This window comes from Lytechinus variegatus, chromosome 6, assembly GCF_018143015.1.
Source record: "Lytechinus variegatus isolate NC3 chromosome 6, Lvar_3.0, whole genome shotgun sequence".
NCBI classification, from domain to species: Eukaryota; Metazoa; Echinodermata; class Echinoidea; order Temnopleuroida; family Toxopneustidae; genus Lytechinus; species Lytechinus variegatus.
Window position 1 is genome coordinate 27,012,162 of NC_054745.1, and position 24,622 is coordinate 27,036,783.

At 35.2% G+C, this 24,622-nt stretch overlaps 1 protein-coding gene across 7 annotated transcripts in view; it reads right to left on the reverse strand.

The window, feature by feature from the left end:
• Positions 1 to 9,348: 9,348 nt before the first annotated feature.
• LOC121417293 (vinculin-like) overlaps positions 9,349 to 24,622 on the reverse strand; it is a 79,793-nt gene continuing 64,519 nt past the window's right edge. For 4 of the 7 annotated variants that reach the window (XM_041610941.1, XM_041610944.1, XM_041610945.1 and 1 more), the window contains 6 exons: positions 23,683 to 23,779; positions 22,898 to 23,010; positions 21,556 to 21,671; positions 18,378 to 18,501; positions 11,916 to 12,006; positions 9,349 to 10,675 (listed from right to left, as the gene is read on the reverse strand). In XM_041610941.1, coding sequence (XP_041466875.1) covers positions 10,509 to 10,675; positions 11,916 to 12,006; positions 18,378 to 18,501; positions 21,556 to 21,671; positions 22,898 to 23,010; positions 23,683 to 23,779 — 708 coding nt within the window. In that variant the 3' untranslated portion in view covers positions 9,349 to 10,508. Of the gene's footprint in view, positions 10,676 to 11,915; positions 12,007 to 18,377; positions 18,502 to 20,097; positions 20,222 to 21,555; positions 21,672 to 22,897; positions 23,011 to 23,682; positions 23,780 to 24,622 lie in introns of those variants that run through there. The other 3 variants (XM_041610943.1, XM_041610942.1, XM_041610947.1) reach the window with 3 other exon arrangements.

Consider the following 24,622-nt stretch of genomic DNA (forward strand, 5'->3'; position numbering starts at 1 on the left):
ATATATCATTAATCATTCTTCATAGAGTGAGCTGATTTTTTAAAGCTTTTATTTAATGCTCACAATATGCAGGAGGAACATGAGAATTGGTCACCAGTCTCCTAGAAAATCAGACTGAATTGGGACTCATTACAAGGTTTATATGTTTATGAATCATTCATGAGTCAAGTCCATTTCTGAGCATTATCAGCTCCTTATGTGCATGTTGGATATAAGAATGGTTACCAGTCTCCCACGGATATCAGACTGAGTTCAGATGCACAGAGTTTATACCTTGCATCATTCTTCATGGAGTAAACCTCATTTCAAAGCTGTAGTACCATAATATACAATATAATGAGCTGCAATTTGGTGAAAAGCGGCCGCAGAGCGACGTCCGACCATTGCCTTTGCGCAAGCGCACCCAGCGCTCATGCCACTGCGCTTGCTGTATGCACGTACATGTATGCCCGTTGACATAGGGATGCATACACACTCACATGCAGGCGCCCCATTCCAAGGAGACCTGTTTTTACAAACATTTGTAGTTCCGAAGCCCATTCCGAGAACCCTCCTTTTTACAATAAGCCTGTTCCAAGGCCCCTGTTTTTTGTCTCGACCGCGGCACATATCTACCACTTTTTACGTCGAGCTGCCATTCAGACGCTCAGGCATTCATGGAATTTCTTCCTCCCGGGTACTCATTCACCTCACCTAGGTTGAGTGCAGCACAATCGGGGGGGGGGGGGGGCAGTCAAATGTATTGCTGTATATAGTCTTGAGGGCTCCATGATTTTATTTTATTTTTTTATATTTTGACATATACTTCTTCATCATGGAGTCTTGAACCGCCGGTCATATATGTTTAAGAGACACATGTTAACAAAGATGGACTTCCCTAGGAAATCCATAGAGGGTGAAATCGGTTTGTAGGGATGAATTTTATTTATCTAATGTATAAGAATTCCAATTACGGATGAACTTGTCTGTCTTATGTGTAACATTGCTGGTAAATTGAATAGAAATGCTGGATGTATAGACGGCTGACAGAACAAATGAGTTGAATACAAATGAAATTTCAGGTCTGCTGATTCTCAATGCATGGGGGAAGTCTTAACCCTAAGAAGACTGGGGGGGGGGCTGATTCAGCCCCCCCCCTCGACATTTTTTGCGATAAATCTGCCGCGATAAATTTTTTGACAGTGTCGCTCGCTGACTTTTTACTTTCAAGTCTCTTGCAACTTTTGAGACCAAAAGTGCGACCCCCGGGTACGCGGTTCCGAAATTACGCAACATTTCGTAAGTGCATGCAGACCCAAAATTGCTCAAAAACGTGAATTTGTGTACAAATCCAATGCAAATAATGTTTTTAGTCAAAATTCATAAAATGTATCATTTTTTCCTTTTACTGCTTAAAATCAATTTATTTTATCTTGTTTATGGTCAAAATAAAGTCTCTGACAATTTCCATTGAAAAACACAATAAAAAACAAAGTCGTAAAAACAAAGAAATGCATAAGAAATTTAGAAAACAATAAAATACATAAAAAATGAATGTGATGTTGCCATTTTTTAAAATAAATTTGATCAGATACCTGAAACAAAAATTAGCATTTTAGGGGCATTATTTGTAAATTAGAGCAAACTTATGATTTTATGCATAAATTGGCATAATTAACGAGCAATGAGATTTTTCGCAGAATTTGATATTTTAGTTTTGTAGATGATGCCATGGGTAACGCGCGTGCCAATTTTTGTCGCGATCGCGCGATCGACGGCCGAGATCTTAAGGGGGGGGGGCAGAATCAGCCCCCCACCCAGTCTTCTTAGGCGTCGGAATAGCCCAGTCTATTTAGGGTTAAGGAAAATTGATTGTACAACTACATCAGCTAACTGATTGATTAAATACAAATAAGATGAATGGCAATCAAAAAATTCAAATGTAATCATTTTCTAACTATGATTTTTAATGATTTAAAGGAAACGGAAGGGGGAGAAAATTCTTAAAAGAATCTTACGGCTATGAAGGTTAACTACCGTTATGGTAATTGGAATCAAATTTGAGGTTTTCACAGACGTTGCCATAGTTTATAGTAATTGATAGTTTAAGGAGGCTGATGGTTGAATCACTCTGTATTATAAATGTGCTTCCAATATAGAATCAAGTGCCTTTTTAATTCTTATTGTGGGTTATAAGTGCCAAAACGTTGATTAAAATTCATTAACAAAAAATTTATTCGATCTATTTTTATTTATTACTTTGCATGTATTTGTTTTTGTTTCCTGTAATCCATTCATTTATCTCAGTATTCCATGTTTTGGGGGTCACTTATTTGTTTTTATTACTTTATTTTTTGGGGGGATGCATCCATTCATTTTAAATTCAAGAAAGTGTTGCTTTTCTTTTTTTATATTTTTTTCATTGTGTAATTCACCCTCTCTTTTAAAACTTGAATTTATTCATTATTTCTTTTTTTATATATATATATATATTTTACGATAAGATTTGTTGGTGCTCCCTGCCCATTCCTGTGGGAAAAAATTATTTTGACTCCACTCAGTTGAGTAGCAAATCATAATGGTGCAATAATTTCATATTTGATCAATTTATTTTTGAAAATAAAATGAAATAATGAACTAGATAGTGTACCGCTTGTTTTATGACTGTTTTATTCTGTTAAAGCGGTTATCTGTGTGCAAAATAATTTGATATCTCATCAGGGTTTTCATAACAAAATGCTGACACACATCACTGAAAAATTCTGTGTATGGGTGTGTGAGAGAGAATGTTTGTCTGTGTATAAGCCTTTCTAACCATGTGTGTATGACAGATTACTATCCAACCGGGGACATTTTGTAAAATATGGACAAAATCATTTTCTATCAACATCCCCGGTTACAGGTATTATAAACACAGGCAAACATCCCCGTATGTCGAACCATTATATGTCTATTGCTGACAAAAAAAATATGTATATGTGTGCCTGTGTGTGTTATAAGGAGGGGGTGACGATTGGTACTTACAGGGGTGTGATAGTTCAGATTTTTTGGTTTTGATTTTCAGCTGAACTTCAGCTTATATTTGGCTTTCCTCTGTACAAAAAGTATGGGAGCTCTTTCTATTTCAGACTTCAATACCCTTCAGCTTTTTTTGACCACTCACACCCCTGTGTAGTACGTATGTATATTTGTGTTACCGTGAAAGAGGAGAATGGGGGGGGCACACTGTTTGGAACAGGTTCCATGAAGATGCTTAACTATTTCTACATATCATAAATGCCTTTGCCATCATCTTGAATCTTGAATTTTAAAAGATTAAAGGTATTGTTTTAACTTTGTGAGCAGCTGATTTAAAAAATTCTCAAACCAAGATGAAACATGTGTACAAGTGCATTTATTAGAACTAATAAACCCTGAAAACAACCATTCTTGAGAATGACATGCTAAAACTACAAGGCAAACCCCGATTTTGTAAATAGGCGTCTTATAGACACCTAAATAGTACACATAAGTGTATGGGATTAAATTAAGACGGTGTTTCCGGTCACTTTATATTTCAATTTTTGAAGCACTAAATAATCATTTTCGAACACAATTTTTTCTGGGCTTCATTTTTGGAACATATCGCAGACACAGGTGACAAGTGTGACCTAGCTCAGATTTTTAAAAGTCAAACCAATGTTAACCAATCACTTTAACTTAAAGGACAAGTCCGCTCCAACAAAAAGTTGATTTGAATAAAAAGAGAAAAATCCACAACAAGCATACCACACTGAAAATTGCCCCACCCCCTCCTCCCTGAAATTCTTTAACAGATTTTTTTTTCATTTAGAAAAAAAAAAAATTTTGGAGGGGACGGATTCCCCACCATTATTTCCATCTCAGTATCCCCACTCTCTCCCTCTGTCCAACAGTCACACTTAAAGCGCCCCGCAATTGACAAATCATGGGCAAATTGAATCAATACGAAATTTGCACAAGGCCAATTGACTTGCATATTATTCGTCCGTCATGAGCGCCCATCGGACTAATGCGATCAAAGTTAGGACAGCACGAACTTGACCGTACTCGTGATGGTTATTTACTTTGGGTCGTTACAGTTGGAGCTTTCAACAATGATCCCCATTCCTAGACTCATAGCAGGTCTCTTGATTGCTAAACCAAAATAAATAACCTCTGTGGAGTTAGACATTTCAAAGTGAAAACACGCAGTTAACTTCTGGTTGGTTAGTCTACCATTGCTCTCCAAAGATAGACCTCCCAGACATGCCAGCATCTATAACATAACACCCCCAGGCATGCAGCCGAGTGAAAGGCTTGAATCCCTTCTCTGTTCTTAGATTAGCCTTGATATCCCCATGATTTGTAGATGGAAGGTCACTTTAAAGGGGAAGTTCACCCTGAAGAAAACTTTGTTGTGAAAATAGCAGAAAAAATAGTAAAAAAAATTGGTGAAGGTTTGAGGAAAATCCGTTAAAGAGTAAGAAAGTTATTAGAGTTCAAAATTTTGGATTTGTGACGTCATAAACGAGCAGCTGCCCCATGTGTTATGTAATATAAAATGTATGAATTTCAAATTTTGTATGGTTCCTGATGACTTAATTTTGTTTTCTTTTCATGATCGGGTATGAAATGATTTGTCTATTGATATACAAAAGTTACAGTGAAAACCATTTTCAATTTTCTGAGAAAATGACATTTCATTGATATTTTACCATTCGCTATGTAGGAATGCTGCTCGCATATGACGTCACAAATCAAATAATTGAAATTCTAATAACTTTTTAATTATTTGATGAATTTTTCTCAAACCTTCGGCAATATTTTTTATTATTTTTTCTGCTATTTTTACAATAAACTTTTTGTCAGGGTGAACTTCCCCTTTAAAGACTCACTTGGTCTAATACTCATTGGGTGGTATTCTGAAAATTAAAACCTAGGTTTTCAAATTCATTTATTTCGCATCTCTCTTAAAAAAAACTCTTCTTCAAAACTAGACATTTAAACCACATTTCTATGGAATGCTGACGCCATATTACGTCTTCCATATCTATGGTTATTATAATGTAAATGTACCAATTAATTCATTAATATTCATATTTTTTTTTCTATTTTCCTTTCCATTCATAACTCAATGATTTGACAAACATGTGCAATAGGATAATTATTGCCACGTGATGAATAAGTTGACAACTAAGACTCCATAAAAGTGTGGTCTAATCACTAATGTAACCCTTGTTAATCTAAACTATTAGTAGCGTATCAGAGTATCAAACACTTGGTGTAGCTATTCATCAATTTGGCTTTGTCCCATATGATCTTTTAACTATATCAAATGAAAATTTGGTTCATAAAAAATTCACTAATCATCGGCATAATCGATTGGATATTCTGTATCTCTCACACTAATAACACTTTAACCTATATGTTTTGAAGCAGTTATGAACCAATAGCGCCATCTCGAGTCCTCAACTACTCACACCTGGCCAATTTCCTGACCCATAATGCTAGTGTAGTCTAGTAATATAGACCCACTTGAATTACAACATGCAGATTAACCACTCAATACATTTATACCGCAATAATTATGTTACCAAGTAGCAAAACAATTACATTTCCTTTCAAAACGTTTTAGTTTCTCTATACAAATGCAATTATAGGTCGATCTATTCTCTGTAGTATTAGTAGATATCTGAAAACGTATATTTTAAGACTATATATTTATAACACAGAGTCAATTAGAGACCACACACAGTTCACTCACCCTTTAAAGAAATAAGCGACATAACAGAATCAGATTCGATAGGCTCAACGTATGAAAGGACTTGAGAGTTTATTTGTTGAATATGACAAGAATTATCATTTTCAATTAATTGCATACTCAAATTAGTCAATGCCGAATGGTTCTTCGAAACAAAAGAAAAAGCCACATTGGCAAAGCGTAATATGTGCATATCATTACATTCCTACCGTTAAAATACACTGCTTGTTCACACTTTGTACAAACATGTACCTCCTTTTTATTGCTCTTTTTTCTATAAACTCAGACATTGTCTGCTATAGGTATATAATTCTTACCAGCTTAAAACAAGCACGTACAGGTTTTAGAGATGTATAAAAACAGGATTTACCTATGCAGGATATACAGTTGAGGCCGAAAGTTTACATACACCCATGGAATTCAGTGAAATTCGTTCACTTGTCAAACATCGTTAAATTTACTATATCTTCAGAAATATAAATACTACCATGAAGAATTTGGTATCAAGTGAAAGAGCATATTGAGCTCTTCCACATGATTGGAATACTGTTGAGATCAAAGAATATTTCAGGTGGAATTTTCTTTGAAGAAAAAAAGTAATATTAATGCCATTGTATTCTATTGTTAGTTTTTATATTTTCAAACATCGTTTCATAAAAATATATAAATGTCAAATCTATGATTTATATTACATTTTCTATCATGATATGTCACCACTGAACAAAAATGTGTAATCTGAAATGTTTGTTTTGAGAAGTAACTAGCACAAATATGAAATGTTTTGTCAAATATTTGTTTTTAATTCGTCTAAAATATGAAGATTTTTGGGGAAAAAAATTCACATGAATATGCTTCAGCTCCAGGTGAAAAAGCAATGTGATGAAGGGACATGACATACTCATTAATTTGATATCAAATTTGTCATGATAGCACAAATATTTTATAAGATACAGTAAATTCTATGACGTTTGACAAATGTCAGCTTTTCTTTGAATTTCCTGGGTGTATGTAAACTTCTGGCCTCAACTGTAGGTCTATGGAAAACCTTACCCAATACAAAAGAAAATACTAGTAGATAGAATATATATATCTTATACTCTAAATACGAGATTGACTTAACACATTTCTAAGCATTCATGCAAGGCAGAATAGTTTGTAACTAATTTGTTGAATATACTTTAAATAGCAGTTTTGGCTGAGCTACAATTGTAGCCATGTGCGAGAGCTGACCTGGATTTCATCCATCTAATTATATTAAATATATCTTTTTGAAGCTAAATAAATACTGCACACTATACTCTATCATTAAATAATTTGGACATATACATGCATTCTTAATCACAATATAATCACACGGGTACAGAAAAACAATGTTTGAAAAAGAAACTACCAAAGCTCATCTACCGCTTAAGAATTTCACTACATAAAAAAGAAAAGTTTAAGAAATAAATCCCACAGGCATAACTCTTCTAAAGTTGTCATGTATAATCAATAAGAAAATATATATTTGTTTCTCTCTCCTCGTGAAGCTACAAACGTTTCTACAAAATATTAGACAAACAAAATGATCGTCTGAAAACATGGTTTGATATTTAAATAAAAAAAGCGAATTGATTTTACGACAAAACATTTGCATGATACATGCATCTTAATAATAATAATAATTGGATTTATATAGCGCTTTTTCCAGAGGATACAAAGCGCTGAGAAAAATGTCTTTGAAATCCGCCTTTTCTTCTTTATCGAACAAACACTTATTTTCAAATTTCATGAGTATTATCCATTCAAAAGTTAATAAAAGAAACAAGAATGCTGTGCATAATAATCATAATTAATTTCAATGACTATTAAATAATTTATCAGATTTCTCAATGGGCAGTATACTCAAACTCAGCCTTCTAAATATAATCTTGCTTTCACAAGTTAATAATCCTGATCACCGATATCATTATCATCATACCCAAGATATAATCATATAACTATAATTCACATCATTATTAAACCTTGCATCATTATTTTTACCAATTACTTACCAACTTATTTTCTACCTACCACTGTAATACAAAAGACTTAATTTTACTAATTGAATCATTTACCCATAATTCATTGCTGTCCAACATCAACTCAGACTTACAGAAAGCACCAATCTATTCTCATTATTTTGTTACAACTTAGCAAGAAAATGCAAAATATTATATCACTTATTCAAAACATACACATGTTACAAACCACTTCCTATTAGAACAAAGAAAGCAAAATATTACATAACTCATTCAACACATACACAAGTTATAAACCATTAACCATAAAAAAAAACAAAGAAAAAAGATTCTATACACGGAAGACTATTGAACACCGTCCACACTTGCTTTATAAGAAAACATAATATCCCATCACCTGCAGGATATACTAATGTAAACAGATCCATTTGAAGCATGGCACATGACATATTCATACATGTATTTTTACAGAGAGATGCCAGTCTTTAGATTTTTGCCTGAATTAAAGCCCTGGCATCTTTCCAGGCTTTTCAGGCTTCATAGCAAAATGTGGGTAAATTTCTTGGTGAATGAAAACATGCCATGGCTGGGAATCAAACCCACGAGCCTCTGATCGAGAGGCAAGTGTCAGAACCACTACACCACGATGCCCCCACATTTTAGAGTTGTAATTCTGTAACGGGCATTGATCGGCATGAGTCAGGGGGTATGTCAAAAATGCTGCTGAACGTTGTTGCGCTATGTCTAAACACGCCATAAGAGAGCACTTATTTTTCATTGACAAAAACAACACATATAAGTACAAAATGTATAAAAATTGTATACGTTCACTCTTTTGGTTCCCCATTTACAAAGCACATCTGTATGATTCTGAAATTGTGTGGGCAACTAATGAATAAATATCTGCCTAGAACTCTCTTGTAAATGTATTTTTTATAATGCGAAACAGAATAAAAAGTAACATATACCAAATGCAAACTGTACAGGCATATAGAATCCATACCCTAGCCAATAGATGATTTGTTCAAGTGCTGCAATGAAAATATATGTATATGTATAAAATATCTTGTTTTTATCAGCCATCCTTTTCATCACTCAAATTATGAAAGTAAATCAGAAAAAGGAAAAAAAAGTAATGATACATTAATGACTTTGGCTCAAACCACTATTTGCATTGGATTTGTAGACAAATTCACGTATTGGGCAATTTTGACTGAATCAGCCCCCCCTCCATCTTATTAGGGTTAAGACTTGTGCTGGATACTTTGGTTTGATACAAAATTTAAAGTCTCTTGGGGAACTAGCGCTGCCATCGGCACTGTGAGATTTGCAGCTATGGCTTCCTCTTGGAAGAGCCTAATTGTACCTTGGGACCGTTTCACGAAAGTTGTCATCACTGACAAGATGACTTCCTGCGACAATTACTATAGTAACAGTCAGAGGCCAGTGCCTCTCAGCCGATCAAAACCAAGGATTCCACTGATATTGCCAGCGCTGACAACTTTCAGGAAGTATATCCCCGGGGAGCGTTTCATCAACATTTTTGTTTGACAAGTTGTCAGATCTGACATCTTTTCTTGATTCTGATTGGCTGAGAGGCAGTGTTACTATTGCAACTGTCGGAAAAAAAATGGGACTTGTCGGTTAAAACATCCGACAAGTTCTTTCATGAAACGCTCCCCAGGTCTTTGAACATCTTCTTACCATCTCATCCTCCGGGGAATATGACTTAGGAGTGGGATATCTCACAAGATTTTACATAAGCAGGTCTGAAAATGGCTTCGACTTTGGCAGATTCAATCTATGGAAGGTAGATAGATGCAAGATGCCTTACAGAACATTAACGTACCTTGTAAAAAGTCGGAGCCGGGTCTTTTGCGCGGGAGTCCTGCGGGCACGCTTTCATTACCAATTCTCACACTTTATCATAGAAAACACAATGGAGAATGAAAGAAAGCCACTCTGAAAAGATGCATTCTTCCTTCAGAGCAGGATGCCTGATAAAAGACATGGCATGGACTTTTGGCAAGGTACATGGACCTATGGTGCCTTACAGCACAAGCAGTGGCATTTTCTTGGAAGAACATACCGGTATCAAGGTGTTTGGCGAACCCATCTCATCTTCCAGGAACTCTGACTTAGGAGTGGGATATCACACAAGATTCTATATATTCTGGTCTGAAAAAAAGCTTGGACTTGGGCATAATCAATTAAGGAAATGTCAACATACGGTATCTTTCAGAACATTAAAGCAGTGGCATCTTCTTGGATGAACCTACTGGTACCAAAATCGTTGACAAACCCATCTTCGGAGAAATTTTACTAAGGAGACGCAATTAAAAGGAATATGGCTTCGACTTGGGCGAATTCAATTTCTGAAATGTCGGCATAAGTGCCTTACAGAACATCAAAGCAGTGACATCTTCTTGGATTGACCTACTGGTACCAAGGACGTTGACGAACCCATCTTATCTTCCGAGAAATTTTACTAAGGAGACGCAATTAAAAGGAATATGGCTTCGACTTGGGCGAATTCAATTTCTGAAAGGTCGGCATAAGTGCCTTACAGAACATCAAAGCAGTGACATCTTCTTGGATTGACCTACTGGTACCAAGGCCCTTGACGAACCCATCTTATCTTCCGAGAAATTTTACTAAGGAGACGCAATTAAAATGAATATGGCTTCGACTTGGGCGAATTCAATTTCTGAAGGGTCGGCATAAGTGCCTTACAGAACATCAAAGCAGTGGCATCTTCTTGGGTGGACCTACTGGTACCAAGGTCTTTGGCGGACCCATCTCATCTTGTAGCCTGCATCCGTTCTGATCTTGATGGAGGCGGCTTTGGCAGCTCTGACCGTTTCCTTGACGGCTTTCATCAGGTTTTGGGCATTGCCGACCAGCATCTCTGTGGCTTCCATGTCCTCCTCCGATTCTGAGGGACCAGAACAAATATATATATATGTTCAAGTATTTTAATGAAACACAGAATAAAATTCATGATTCATAGTACTATACACTATAGAAGAATGAACTGCAGTTGCATTAAACCTTACTCATCCCCCTTGCAGTTGGGACATAATTCTGAACACTACTTTTGACGTGAGAGCCGAGATTTTGGATGGAATATGGATACTAAATCTGTATTTTTGTACTGGCATTCAATTTTAAGAACTAAACCATCAACATCAACCCACTCATTGATTATCATCAGGTTCTGAGTATTGCCAATGATCCATCTAATATAATGGTTCTTCAGTTGCAAGAACGAAAATGGCAAAATGAAAACATGCCTCCATCAAGCAGGATGAGCTGTTATTTTTAACTACCATTGAGTCATTCTCGACTTAAAGTGACCACACAGCCAACCTTTCTCCATGCTGTTCTATCCTGTGCTCAAAGACTTTCCAGTTTCTTTAATGGTAGGGGGGAAGCAAAATAATCGTGCCAGTTCAAGAAGAAAAGGCTATTCTGCGAGATCTGTGGAAGTTCTCTTGGGCCCCATCTTACAAAGATTTATCCAATCAACCTGAACTGTATGGAAGTCCATCAATGTTATAATTCATTCTACAATGAAACTAACAAAATAAACAAAGAGAAGCACACTGAATTTTCAAAAAGGACAACTGTATGAATATACAGAGTATATCTAGAAAATATGTTGAACATGCATTTTACATGCTGTTGTCAGCTTTCCATTGTTGTGGTTGATCAGCTCAATCGCAACTCTTTGTAAGATGGGACCGAGATGTAATAAGGATTGCGCATACATTCGTACATGTAATTCCGAAGCTTCGTTATTCCGAAGGTTCGGATATTCTGAAGGTTCGTTATTCCGAAGGTTCGTAATTCCGAAGGTTCGTTAGTCCTAAGGTTCGTATTTCCGAAGGTTCGTAATTCCGAAGGTTCGCTAGTCCGAAAACTAAATGATTAACGAACCTTATTTTGTTTTCGGACTAACGAACCTTGGGAACATAGAACCTTACTTCGTTTTCAGATTATCAAACCTTCGGAATAACGCCACAAATGTTCAGATTAACGAACCCTTTTACATTTTTCGAATTAACGAGCATCGTGGTACAGGCAATTTACGTGTTTCGGAATTACGAACCTTCGGAATAAAGGACCTTCGGAATTACAAAGTGTAACCTAAGGGTTGACTTTGACCTCCTTACCTTGTGATCCGAGCATGACAGCCTTGACTGTTGATAAGATCTTGAGCTGAGTACTGATGGTAGGGATCCGCTCACAGACTTGAAGAAGGTTCTACATACAAAATGGCAAGAAAACTTCAATAAAATCCAACCAAGTGTAGACATTTTCTGGTCCATAAAGATTGTCTTTAAAAATAATGAAAATATTAACTTCCTGTGCATACTTTTCTTTCCCATTTTGTTATACAAGGTAATCGTCATGAAGACTCCATCCAAGTCTAGATGTAGATCTTGGTTCTAAAAAGGTTCCATGATTAAAATAATAATTCATGCATTCATTTCTTTTTTTCTACTATTAAAATCCAACAAGCGTAAATATTTCCCGACCCGTACATTGTATCAAAATATTGTGATAGTTTTTGACATAATATTCAGAAACAAAACAATATCTGATTTCACCTTCCTATCCGTTTATTTTCTTCTCCCTCTTTTATTTTTCTTGGCCATAAAATTATTTTTAGGAGGGTCCATGCCCCTACATCTTTATGTCGGTGGTTGGCATGGGAATCATACAGCTTTGCAAAATGCATTCATGCAAAATATGCATTAGGGTATTCTTTCCTCTAGATGTTTGCAACATTGTGCATGATTTACAGACCAATGGAGTATGAAGTGCTAAAATTTAGGTCCAGACACTTTTTCTGAGAAACTAACCCAATGGGCATATCAAGCCAGTCCCGTATTACACCAAAAAAAATTCTATGTACCTAGGCTGAGCAGGCAGAAGACTTAATGCAATGATGGTAAATCAAGTAACAACCCATTATGGACAACACTTTTTTTGAAGGGACTAGGGGAGATCGGCATTAGTTGGAACGGGGGGTAAGTTGAAACAGTGTAATTTTTTTTAATGCCTGTAAAATAATTTATTGCTATTAATAATGCAACACTGTTGTATTATTTAAGAGCAATCAATTGTGGGCAGTATTGCATTAATTCATTTTACAGGTGTTAATGAAAATTACATTTTTTCAACTTACCACGCGTTCCAACTAGCCTCGATCTCCCCTACATTACAATTAGAAAAACTATGCACATTGAAATTGTAGAAAATGGAAATTTCAATTCAAGGTGATTTAAAAATGCATCTGGCCTTCCATACTCCATTCCCATTTTAAGTCATGAACAGGTTCATAAAACATCCCCAATGTACAAAAAAGTGGGGATTATCACCTTTCTTACTGACACTGGTAACCAAAATAAAACCACTATTATGTATAATCCAGGGATTGAATTATACAAACTTCTCATTAACGCAAATCCTGATTCTGGCTGATATCATTCAATAGATATTTCACTTCAATACTATACATCACTTTTTAGTACATTGGTCTGCTGAATGCATTTTAGTTCAGTTTGACTTAACCCTTTTCTAACATTTTACAACAATATTGGGTATTATTTTCAATTGTGTTCTGGCATGTCATGTCATGACAAAATCAAGAAAAGGGTTGAAGTTGATAAGATTTACCCTTCTTAAAAATAAGGAAAAGGGTTTTTGCGACAACATTGAACTTACGCAATGTTTCATACAATGCATATTTTCCTTTTGAGAGTTTGACTTATATTTTCACATATATGCCAATTGGACTTTTATTAATATCTACAGCATCTCAAACTGTAAATGCAATATTTTTTTGCCACTTTGGCCTATGCCCATCTCATCCAAGCAAACTCGACTTGTCCAATGTTTTGACAAATGCTCATTTCCATTTTTTCAAGCCTATGTTAATGCATGACTGATGCAATATCTTTCAATGTTTATTCTGATGCAATCATATCTGATGGATGGAAATGAGACCCTTGGAATCTTTTAGATCAATGCAAATGTGACTTGAGCTTTGCTCTGACTCATTTTGGGTGACTTCTTGTTGCATTTGGGTGGAAGGTCACAATTTGCATATGTGATGACATTGCATAAGTTTAATCTTGTCTACCACTTTCTTATGCCGGTAAATTTGACTTATGCAAGTCAAAATTTGCATATGTGATGACATCGCATAAGTCAAATCTTATCAACCACTTTCTTATACAGGTAAATCTGACTTATATACAAGGTCACCTCTTATTGACCATTGCTCTGTGATACATGTATAAGGTTTACACACAAGACAACCATGATCACTATCTCATTTGCTTCTTCAGGGACCTGTTTCATAAAGCTTGTTACAATAACAATTTTGCAATGGCAGTTAAAAGCTACTGAAATGCTTCAATCTCATTGGCTGAAAGCACATTGTCCATTTGTTTATGATATGGAGCCCACAAGGTTGACAGACTTCTCTCCCATCGATGGCATCCCTTCTGGCTGGAGTCGCAGCTAAGCAGTACTGATGTATGAATTAGTCCACACTCACAATAAGTTACACACACTTGAAGTCTGTCACACAAGTCTAAGTTGAACAAACACTATGGGGATACAAGTCTGTCACATAAGTCTAAGTTGATACACTTACTAAGATGCAACTAAACAAATGGGCCTCATTGCACAGAGGTTTACAATCAATCGCAAAATTGAAACAGTCACTGTTGAGTGGGGATTGTTTTATACTGTGTTTGATTGCAAATCTTTGTGTAACGAGCCCCTTATTCTACATATGACCATGCAGTAAAAATGGCATTTTATCATCAATCACACATATAACCACACTCAACTAAGAAATAAGCGAATAACATTGGAACTAAAAGAAACCACCTCTCAGACATTGTACATACAGTATCTAACATTCTACAAAGAGCTGCCAACCTGAACAAGAACATTTCAATATTTTTAAAGCTGAAAATCAATATTTTGGCGAGGAAATCAGTATTTTCAAAGAAATACCATAGGACAACACATAAAAATTAAACTTGAGAAATCAGTATTCTGCATGAAACCATTAGTATTCTTCTCATCTTTCAGTACTTAAAGGACAAGTCCACCCTAACAAAAACTTGATTTGAATAAAAAGAGAAAAATTCAACAAGCATAACACTGGAAATTTCATCAAAATCGGATGTAAAATAAGAAAGTTAGAGCATTTTAAAGTTTCGCTTATTTTCAACAAAATAGTTTAATGAACGAGCCAGTTACATCCAAATGAGAGAGTTGATGACATCACTCACTCACTATTTCTTTTGTATTTTATTATATGAAATATTTTTATTTTCTCGTCATTGTCATGTGAAATGAAGTTTCATTCCTCCCTGAACACGTGGAATTCCATTATTTTAACATTTTGTGCTTCAGGCAAGGAGGTCCTAACCTTCAAATTCGTAAAAATTGAAATATTGTATAATTCAAACAATAAAAAACAAAAGAAATAGTGAGTGAGTGACGTCATCGACTCTCTCATTTGGATGTGACTGGCTCGTTCGTATAACTATTTTGTTGAAAATAAGCGAAACTTTGAAATGTCATAACTTACTTATTTTACATCCGATTTTGATGAAATTTTCGGCAATGTGCTTGTCTGATTTTTCTCTATAAATTCAAATCAACATTTTTTTGAGGTGGACTAGACCTTTAATACAGAAAATCTGTACTACTTGGCAGCTCTGTGTACATATATCTAAACAAAAACTGTTTGGATTTCAAGAACTTTGATTCACAATTTCCAGCAATGTGCAATAAGTCAAAATTGTGAAACAATGCCTGACCTACACGTAATATTCTAATAGACAATATGAGTTGATAAAATGTTCATGATTACAGATTACAAAAACATACAATCAATGGTCATGATGAAATTAAATTCCAACAAGAAAATAAATCTCTTCATCTGTACTTTCTTTTGGGAAGCGGAGAATAGTTTCATGTCCCCAAAAAAGAATGTGAAACTATTCTCCGTCCAAAAATAGATTTATTTTTTCTTAAATAAGGGATTCAACTTTTATTCCTGGATTAATCAAAACATACATCAGTTTTTTGTGATTAAGTTGTAACTATTTTTACAAGGTTTGTTGCAGACTTGTGATTTCAGCCTATAGTAATTTCGATTGTACCTTCTTATGATACATGGCTCAACTTCTGAATATTGTATCACTACCATGTTTTGGTCATAATTAATACTAAACACGGATACCCTCACTCTAAAGAAGGGGATGTCAAGTTTATAAATCGAAAGATGCTTAATAAAAGAGTCTAAAGAAATGTTTTGATGAATCAAAGAAAAAAAATTAGCTTTCTATTAAAAAAAGTCTAAACATCCTTTAACTTGAATATGGTATTTTTTTCCATTTTGGTAGATATCATGAAAAATGTTGGTTTCAGTAGGCTGTTGTATCTTGGCATTATAATTATGCTAAAAGCCAAAGTAAGTATTTCAATTGTATTTCAATTTTGTTGTGTGTTTATCTATTTTATATGTACATGGAACAATTTCTTCTTTTTGTAATTTTCTGTAATATTCTGTATGGTTTTTCATGTGAAATAAATGAGTTAATTACAAAGAAAAAGTAATAGACACCTTAACAAAAAAGCCCCATGTGTGAGGCTGGCAAACTTCTTATGTGTGTGTGTGAGAAAGTCATCATTAATTTAAAAAGTAATTTGTGCATTTGGAAGAACATTGTCCAAAATAAGAAAATACTAATCAAACCTTGCAATACTATATTTTATAATTTCCTTTACTTTGGGAAAAACTATGAGAGAAAAAGCACTTGTAATATCATATAATTATCAGGATAAAATAAATTCCAATACTGATAATTCCAATTAATACAACCAAATTGATATTATTATAATCATTTATGCACAAAGATAATCATTACAAGGCTATATAAAGACAACCATACACAAATCTCTTTTCTTTTCTTTTAAAGAAAAAAATGTGTCATCAGAATAAAAAGCATACAACTGTACATCAAAAGCAAAATAGCATTAGCTTACATTCATTTCATTTATCTTATTTTCATTCACATATTAAAAACAATATTGTTAAAAATGCTAATGTTGCATGTTTTGACTTTTGCAAGACATTACATGTATGCTCTCGTGCACATTTACATGAACAGGTGCGGGGAAGACAAGTGCATTCTTGTTAAATTAAACCAAACATGCATTTCAGTGCACAAAATGATAGAACATAAAGAAAGACACAATGAGAGTACCATACATAGAGACTATTCACAGAACTGCTTTTATTATTGAAATATTGAAGACAAAAACAAAACAATAAAGCACTCTGTGATGTTTCCATTTTTGTGCATGTTTTTCTTTTTAGAAAGAATATCATATGAAAAAGATATCCGAAGTGACTGCGTTCAGATGCCCTAATATTCTAAATATTCATATTAAACCCTATGGTGAATGTTTGGGGCTGAAGATTTGTACGTAGTCCCATGCATGCATTTTTGTGTGGCATGCATGTGAATTTCATTTACCAAATAAAAAAGTACAGAGAAGATTTGTGCTGTTATCAATTTTGAAGTTACTAACTAAAAGACCTGGTGAAGTGAAAGATCCTCATTTTTTTTCTTTCAAAAGTTGGAGGAAAAATACAACAGAAATAACAAAATGGAAGTGAAAGATTTAGAAAAAAAATATACTAAACCTAGATACAACAGAAGAGAACAGACAACGTAATGCACAATATCCCTACATTAGGACTGGGGATGGAAAAGCATAAAACAATAATGAACTGGTCCTGTGGCCTGCGTGGCTAGAATAGTTTGGAAACAATTATGTGACAATCCAATCACTTTTTTCTCCTTTAATAGTGAAATATAGCAATGAATGATCATTTTCTGAAGAGAAAAAAGTTTCAGAAAACCAAGGGCAAATTATTTTCCTTTTGAGAATATCAAGGTGTTAAACTAAATTCAAACACATTTCTTGATCATAATGTTTTGAATTAACGAGTCCACTCTTCAGAGCAGTGGACCCATGAATAAAACAGCATGCATAACCAAGGCAACAGGCGTCAATTTGGCACCTGTGGCACAAGCGTGCATCAGTACTGGACACTTTTTTAATAAGCAAGGTAAATGAAGTGTAATTTCCACATGAAATCTGCATACACCATAGTTTCAACCGATAGTTTTTAAACCACTTTTGTGAATTTGGGCTACTGGTACCAACTTTAAATTTCCAAACAGCTAGCCAAAACATCTTTAAAAGTTCAACTGGTCTGTTTTTCCTTAAGTCTTAAGTGATAAACAATGTTTATCACTACATTACGACTTTTATGTTTTTAATTCAGTGACTCTCAACTGGTCATCACATATTTTAATTATCATAATTTAACATTCACCTAGTTTCCCCCATATTTTTCACCCATATATCGAGTTGGGTTGAGCAGACCAAACAACAGAACTCAAAGGAAAAGGACAAACAAAACAGATTAAAGAAATGACTAATACATATGCAAAACAAGAGGCACGGAACAAGCAAGACAAGAAAGAGACTGAATGGGACCACAATGAAATGGGTTACATGCTCACGTTTTTCATGCGTTTATCAGTACACTGAGCTGCGATTTCTCCGGCAAGCCTGACGACTTCCTGCGACGCCAGAGCGATCTTCTTAGCGATCTCGATTAATTCTTTCTTTGACGTTTTCTCACCGCTAGATAAGGGGATGGAAACAAAGCTAACAATCAGATTATCTTTGCAAAGTTTGGGGTTAGTCCTTGGATTTCCTTTGGTTTTGTATGGACGCGGTTCATAGTGCAATCAATGAAATGAACTGCATGAGTTACAATGACCTGCCTCGCTGTAAAGAAATGGGAATTTTGGATTCAGCTTTATTCAGAAATTTAGAGCCCATGCCCCCCCCAAAAAAAGAGAAGAAATAAAATAAAATCAATCCATAAATTTATAAACATGTAGGTATACATTTATGTCATATTTACCATGACTACCATCTATAAAATATTCCATTGAACTCAATTTCCATTTGATTTTCTTGAATTAACTGCCAAAAAAAAGTTGACAAATCAGATCTTATGCAGTGCATCATCATTGATTATGCTATGATAGAATCCAGGAAATGGGGGCCCTGTTTCACCAAACCTACTGTCAAAAAAAATCTTTCATACTTATAGGTGTAAGGTAGATACATGTATTACACGTATTACCGTTCAATCTTGGCATATGAATGGTTGAAAGAAATAAGATTATTGGTCTAGCAGGTTTTATGAAACAGGGTCCCAATAACAAACAATGATTTGAATAAATTCTCACAGCAAACTGGCTCCCTCTGTTGACAAGATTAGATCAAACCATCACTCCTATACATGACCGGTGCATCATGTAGGTTTATATGGGCCGATATTCATGTTACTAATCATGATAAACATCCACATGAATAATTAAGTCATTTGAAGGAAACATTTTTTTTAAGAAATAACACTAGGGACTATTCTCAAGATGTCATACAATTTGTGTCCCCTTGTCATAATAGGAATGTTTTCCCGAGAGATTCACTCAACTTGACTAAGACATGGAAAAGTCAATCAAAAAATTCAGCCTTTTCAAAGTATTGGTATATTATCAGTAGTTATCTTTGGACATACATGTAAGCTGGTCACATGTACAGTTAAAGCAGTACAAACTACACAGGCCCAGAGCCAGGGTTTTCCATTAGGGGGCTCAAACCCTTCTCTTCTTATTTTCCTCCATTATTTTTTCTTGCTTTTGAATATTTCAGGGAATTGTTCTGAACTCCCCAACTCCCCCAGCTTTGGGCTTGCCTGATATTGTGCATAGAAACTTTAGCGATAATGTGCATGGGATAAAATATATGCCTTTTTCATGCAAACAGTACGCATATAATTATGGAGGTCTTTTTTTTCTCAAGGCATATAAAAGGGCAATGCCAGGCATCGTTAGGTTCAGATAAATATACATGTACAAGGATTACCGCATCCTTCCTGCACATAACTGTATACAATTATACAGCTCTTGCATGCTTTTTTTTATATGAAGTAAATATGCTTGAAACACGGAAATTCATACGGACACACTACACATAAATATCATAATATTCCATAATAGCACACACATATTATATATTGTCACAAAAAAATCACGAAAGGGATTTGTAATAATTTCTTGTCAACAGAGAGAGCAAGTTAGTGACACTACATGCTATCCATGTCTTTGAACACCTTGTACTGAAACAAGGATGTGTCCAATTTTTTTCTAGGCAGCCTGTACCTACCACTCGCATACGGATATCGGTGCACTGGTTGGCTATCTCGCGGGTCAGGCGGGTCACCAAGGCAGCGACCTTGACGATCTCCTTAGCGGTGTCTATCAGGTCCTTCTTATTACCACCCTCTCCACTGATAAAGGTCATGGGGTCAAAGGTCAAAGGTTACAGGGTCAACGGTTAAAGGCCAATGGGATATTGCCAACATATGTGACCTACCACACCAAAACCACTCATAAATCGCCAGGTTAAGGTTCTCTGTCAATAGCCAAAATGGTAATTCAGTCTCCAAAACAGCTTATCTGAGAGAGAAATTCTTCTTCTTTATACTGTGAAAACTTGAAGTCATGAAGAATAAAAGAAAAGATACAAGAGTTCCTTGGACACTACTTTGTCAGACTGTTTGGAAATTTCAATGAGATTACACAGCAAGCACATCTCATGCTTGAGTGAACCCCAAACTTCAAACCTTGTTTTCTCCTCAATAAGCTCCTGATGAATTTCCTCTGCATTCAATCAAGTACTTATAATGGTTATTGTTGGTCAATTTAACATATTTTATATCATTTAAAAGTTTTGGAAATGATTTTCAAGCTCAAGAAAAATCTCAATATTCATTTTGGTCGACTTATTGTTGGTTTCAGGGTGGCAGGTCAAATAAAAATCATAAAGTAACTGGAATGGAGCCAAGGAGAAAATATTGTTTGATTATTTGAAATGATTTGTCTTTCTTTTGAATCACACAGATGCTTTAATAACAATATCTCAGAAATGTTAAACCTTGTACCAATATTAAAAAGACATTAAGTTTAAAGAGAGATTATAAAAAAAAACAATAGTGATGGTATATTTTAGTTTGTGAGAGGTTTCAGATTGTAAGGAGAATGGATAAAATAAGATATCGTAGGTGTAGAGAAATTATAAATGGGGCTTTATACTTATTATATTAGCAAGAACTGGAAGCAGAAGATGAGGAGATGAAATAGAAGAAGAAAAAGATGAAGGAGAACGGAAGGAAGGAAGGAAGGAAGGAAGGAAGAAAGAAAGAAAGAAAGAAAGAAAGAAAGAAAGAAAGAAAGAAGAGAGAGAGAGAGAGAGAGAGAGAGAGAGAGAGAGAGAGAGAGAGAGAGAGAGAGAGAGAGAGAGAGAGAGAGAGAGAGAGAGAGAAGAGAAGAAAGAAAGAAAGAAAGAAAGAAAGAAAGAAAGAAAGAAAGAAAGAAAGAAAGAAAGAAAGAAAGAAAGAAAGAAAGAAAGAAAGAAAGAAAGAAAGAAAGAGAAAGAAAGAAAGAAAGAAAGAAAGAAAGAAAGAAAGAAAGAAAGAAAGAAAGAAAGAAAGAAAGAAAGAAGAAAAAAAAGAATCATGATATGCAAATCATAATAAAAATAAAAATACTATAACAATACTCATAATAATAAAAACCTAAATAATAGTAGATTGTTATAAGGTCATAAGATAACTTTACATACCTGACATGTTTGCTCATGGCAGCCATTAGTTGTGCCATTCGTTTAGCTGCTGCAATGAGATCATTGTCCTTACTGGACCACTGTGCTGTTTCAACATGAAGGTCATATGCAGCTTGCTGTAACAAAAATAACATAATAAAACTATAGGAGTTCGTAAGAACCTTTGCGGTTTACGGCTGGTACCAAGCCTAACTTGTTAACTTGACAGCCAATCACGGCTCGCCATTTAGTGTCCATTGTCTTGGTTTCGGTTCTATTATTGTTTTGCTCTAGCGTTTTAGTCATTCATGCGAGTTTACTCCGATGGATGCATGTCGAAAAGCTTCAGCCTGTCAGTTTTTAAGGCTATTTTACGAGTTTGCTGTACCGAACACTTAAAAATATTTCAATATAATAATAGAACCTTCACAATGGTGTGTCTGGAAGGTATTCTTTTTCTTTTCTTTTCTTGGCTCGAACAAAAAATTGGCAGAGTTTCGTGTACAAATCTCTCACTACCGTGCCTACCGCATACCATTTAGCTGAGTCTAAACTAGATTTTCAATCACACTTCTAGGGAGTGCTAATATTTCTTTCGCAGAATTTGATATTACAGTCTTATAGATAATGCCATGGGTAACACGCTTGCAATTTTCTTTGCGATCGCGCAATCGAGGGCCGAGATCACAAGGGGTGGCTGAATCAGCCCCCCCCCCCCTTCTTAGGCATCGAAACAGCCCAGTCTATTTAGGGCAGCTCACATACCATAGTAGGACTGGGCCCTTACAAACAGCTGTATAAAACACACCAGGGTCTCATCTTACAAAGAATTTTGTTTGATACGATCAACCTCAACTCTATGGAAATCCAACAATGTCATATTTATTGTACAAGAAATTGGCACAATGTTTTTTAAGAGAGGCATGTGCAATTTTCAAGGAAGCAATGAATATACAGCATATCTGGAAAATATCTTGAACAATCATTTCATGGGCCCTTTTACAAAGAGATGCTATTGATCCCATGAATCGCAACTATGGAAAGCCAGCAAAATCTACATAGAAAATGCTTGTTTGTTAAAAATAACTCTAGATAAATAAATGTATATCCATAAATTCATTGATTTCTTGACAATTTGGTGTGATCTCCTTTGTTTACAAAGGACATTTTGCAAATTTCCTTGGAAAAAATTATGACAGTGATGGATTTCTATAGAGTTACGATTGATTGGATCGATCGTAACTCTTTGTAAGACGGGGCCCAGATGTTCATTTTGCTGGCTTTCCATAGTTGTCTTTGATCGGATCCATTGCAACTCTTTCTAAGACGGTGCCCAGAAGTGGTAGTCCCGTAGCTAACTTACCATAATGGGTTGGTGAGATCCTTGCTCTGGGACCGGCAGAGACTGATCTTCAGGGGGTGGTGGGCGGGGTGGGGGTACATCACCAGGGAGGGGTGGCCTGGGTGGGGCAGCCTCTGCAGAGTGAATGAGACACTAAGAATGAAGTTGATGCAGTGAACAGGGGAATTTCAGAAACATTGCAGGACAAGTACGGTGTGTCCCAGAAAAAGGAAACTGGGAATGACAAGTTATTTCTCTCACAGAGCACAATCACTTGTGACATTTCATATGCTTTGCATTAAACTTTAGTATTTATTTATTATGGTAGCCAATATGATATAACCAATTGTATTATAACTCATCCCTTGTCTTGTTTGCTCACAATGTGGAAACTTTCAACATATTTCTGCTCATTTACCCCCCCCAAAAAAAAAAAAATAAATAAATAAACAAATCCTTAAGTTTCCACAAGAGTAAAATTGTGGCAAAAGTTGGAATATAATAATTGTACAAATGAGCCCAAATGGACGTCAGTGGCAAACTATGTACTAACAGTGAAAATAATAACATTTTTGTTTGTTTAGAGCCCTGGTCAGTGTTTCCCAAAGATTTACATGTAAGGATGACTTATAGTCACACTTAAATGCGAACTTGTACATGATATGCAATACGCAATCTTACTGATTAATACACAGTAGTGCACGTCCTCTTGGCATGATCTGACCAATGTGGTTGTGTCTTTTATCATGCATATATCTTTTAAGTGCGACATCTAGGTTTTTTTCAAGAGAGATATTAGCACAAACCTTCAAGCTGGAGTTTGCTCATATCAGGTGGTGGTGGAATAGCTGGCTCCTGGTTGACTGTAAGCGCCTTGCGTACATCTCCTACATCTGATTGCACCTGATATAAGACAACGCAATGGAAATTGAAAGTAAATAGTTATATGAATCCCCATGTATCATTTCTTTTACCTGGTAAAAAGCACCAATGCAATGGGAATTTTAAGTAGATACTTAAATGAATCCCCATGCATCATTGCACCTGATACGAAAAATGCAATGGAAATCCAAAGTTAATACTTACATGAATCCCCATGTATGGTTTCTTATCTGGTAAATGACAATAATGCCATAGGAATTTAAAATGAATACTAATAAGGCACCTTATTTGTTATTGTACCTAGTACATAATGGCAATGCGAAATGTAATTTTTAGAAAAATAAATTTTTGGCCTGAATAAACCCGAGTGAAGACAACATTTAAATGGATTTCCTTAAAACCTTATGCCCGGCTGCATCTAGCATTAGACAAAAATGCAATGGGAATTATTCAAAGAAACTTATGTCTGGAAACAAATGTCTGGAAACCTATATCTAATTGCTCCTTTAGAAAGACTATAATCCAATGGAGTAGTTTAGTAATAAGTAGTTTTAATTGAGCCTAATGTCTGAACGAAACTAGTGCAAGACCACTCAAAGGGACTTTTTAAAAAATTCAAAGCAAAAATGTTGAATTTCACTAAGGATTTGAATTTTAGAAAAATACACATATTAATGTCTACATCTGATCTCACCTACTCGCAAGCAATGGGAACCTTTTTTTCAAATACTTGAAATGCTATGATTTCACCTTTGAATATTCTAGGATTTTATTCAAATATAGCATTTTATTCAAATCCCTCTTTACACATAAGCCCGATGTTTAGTTAGGGAGTGCCTAGTATATATGATTCAATGGGAATTT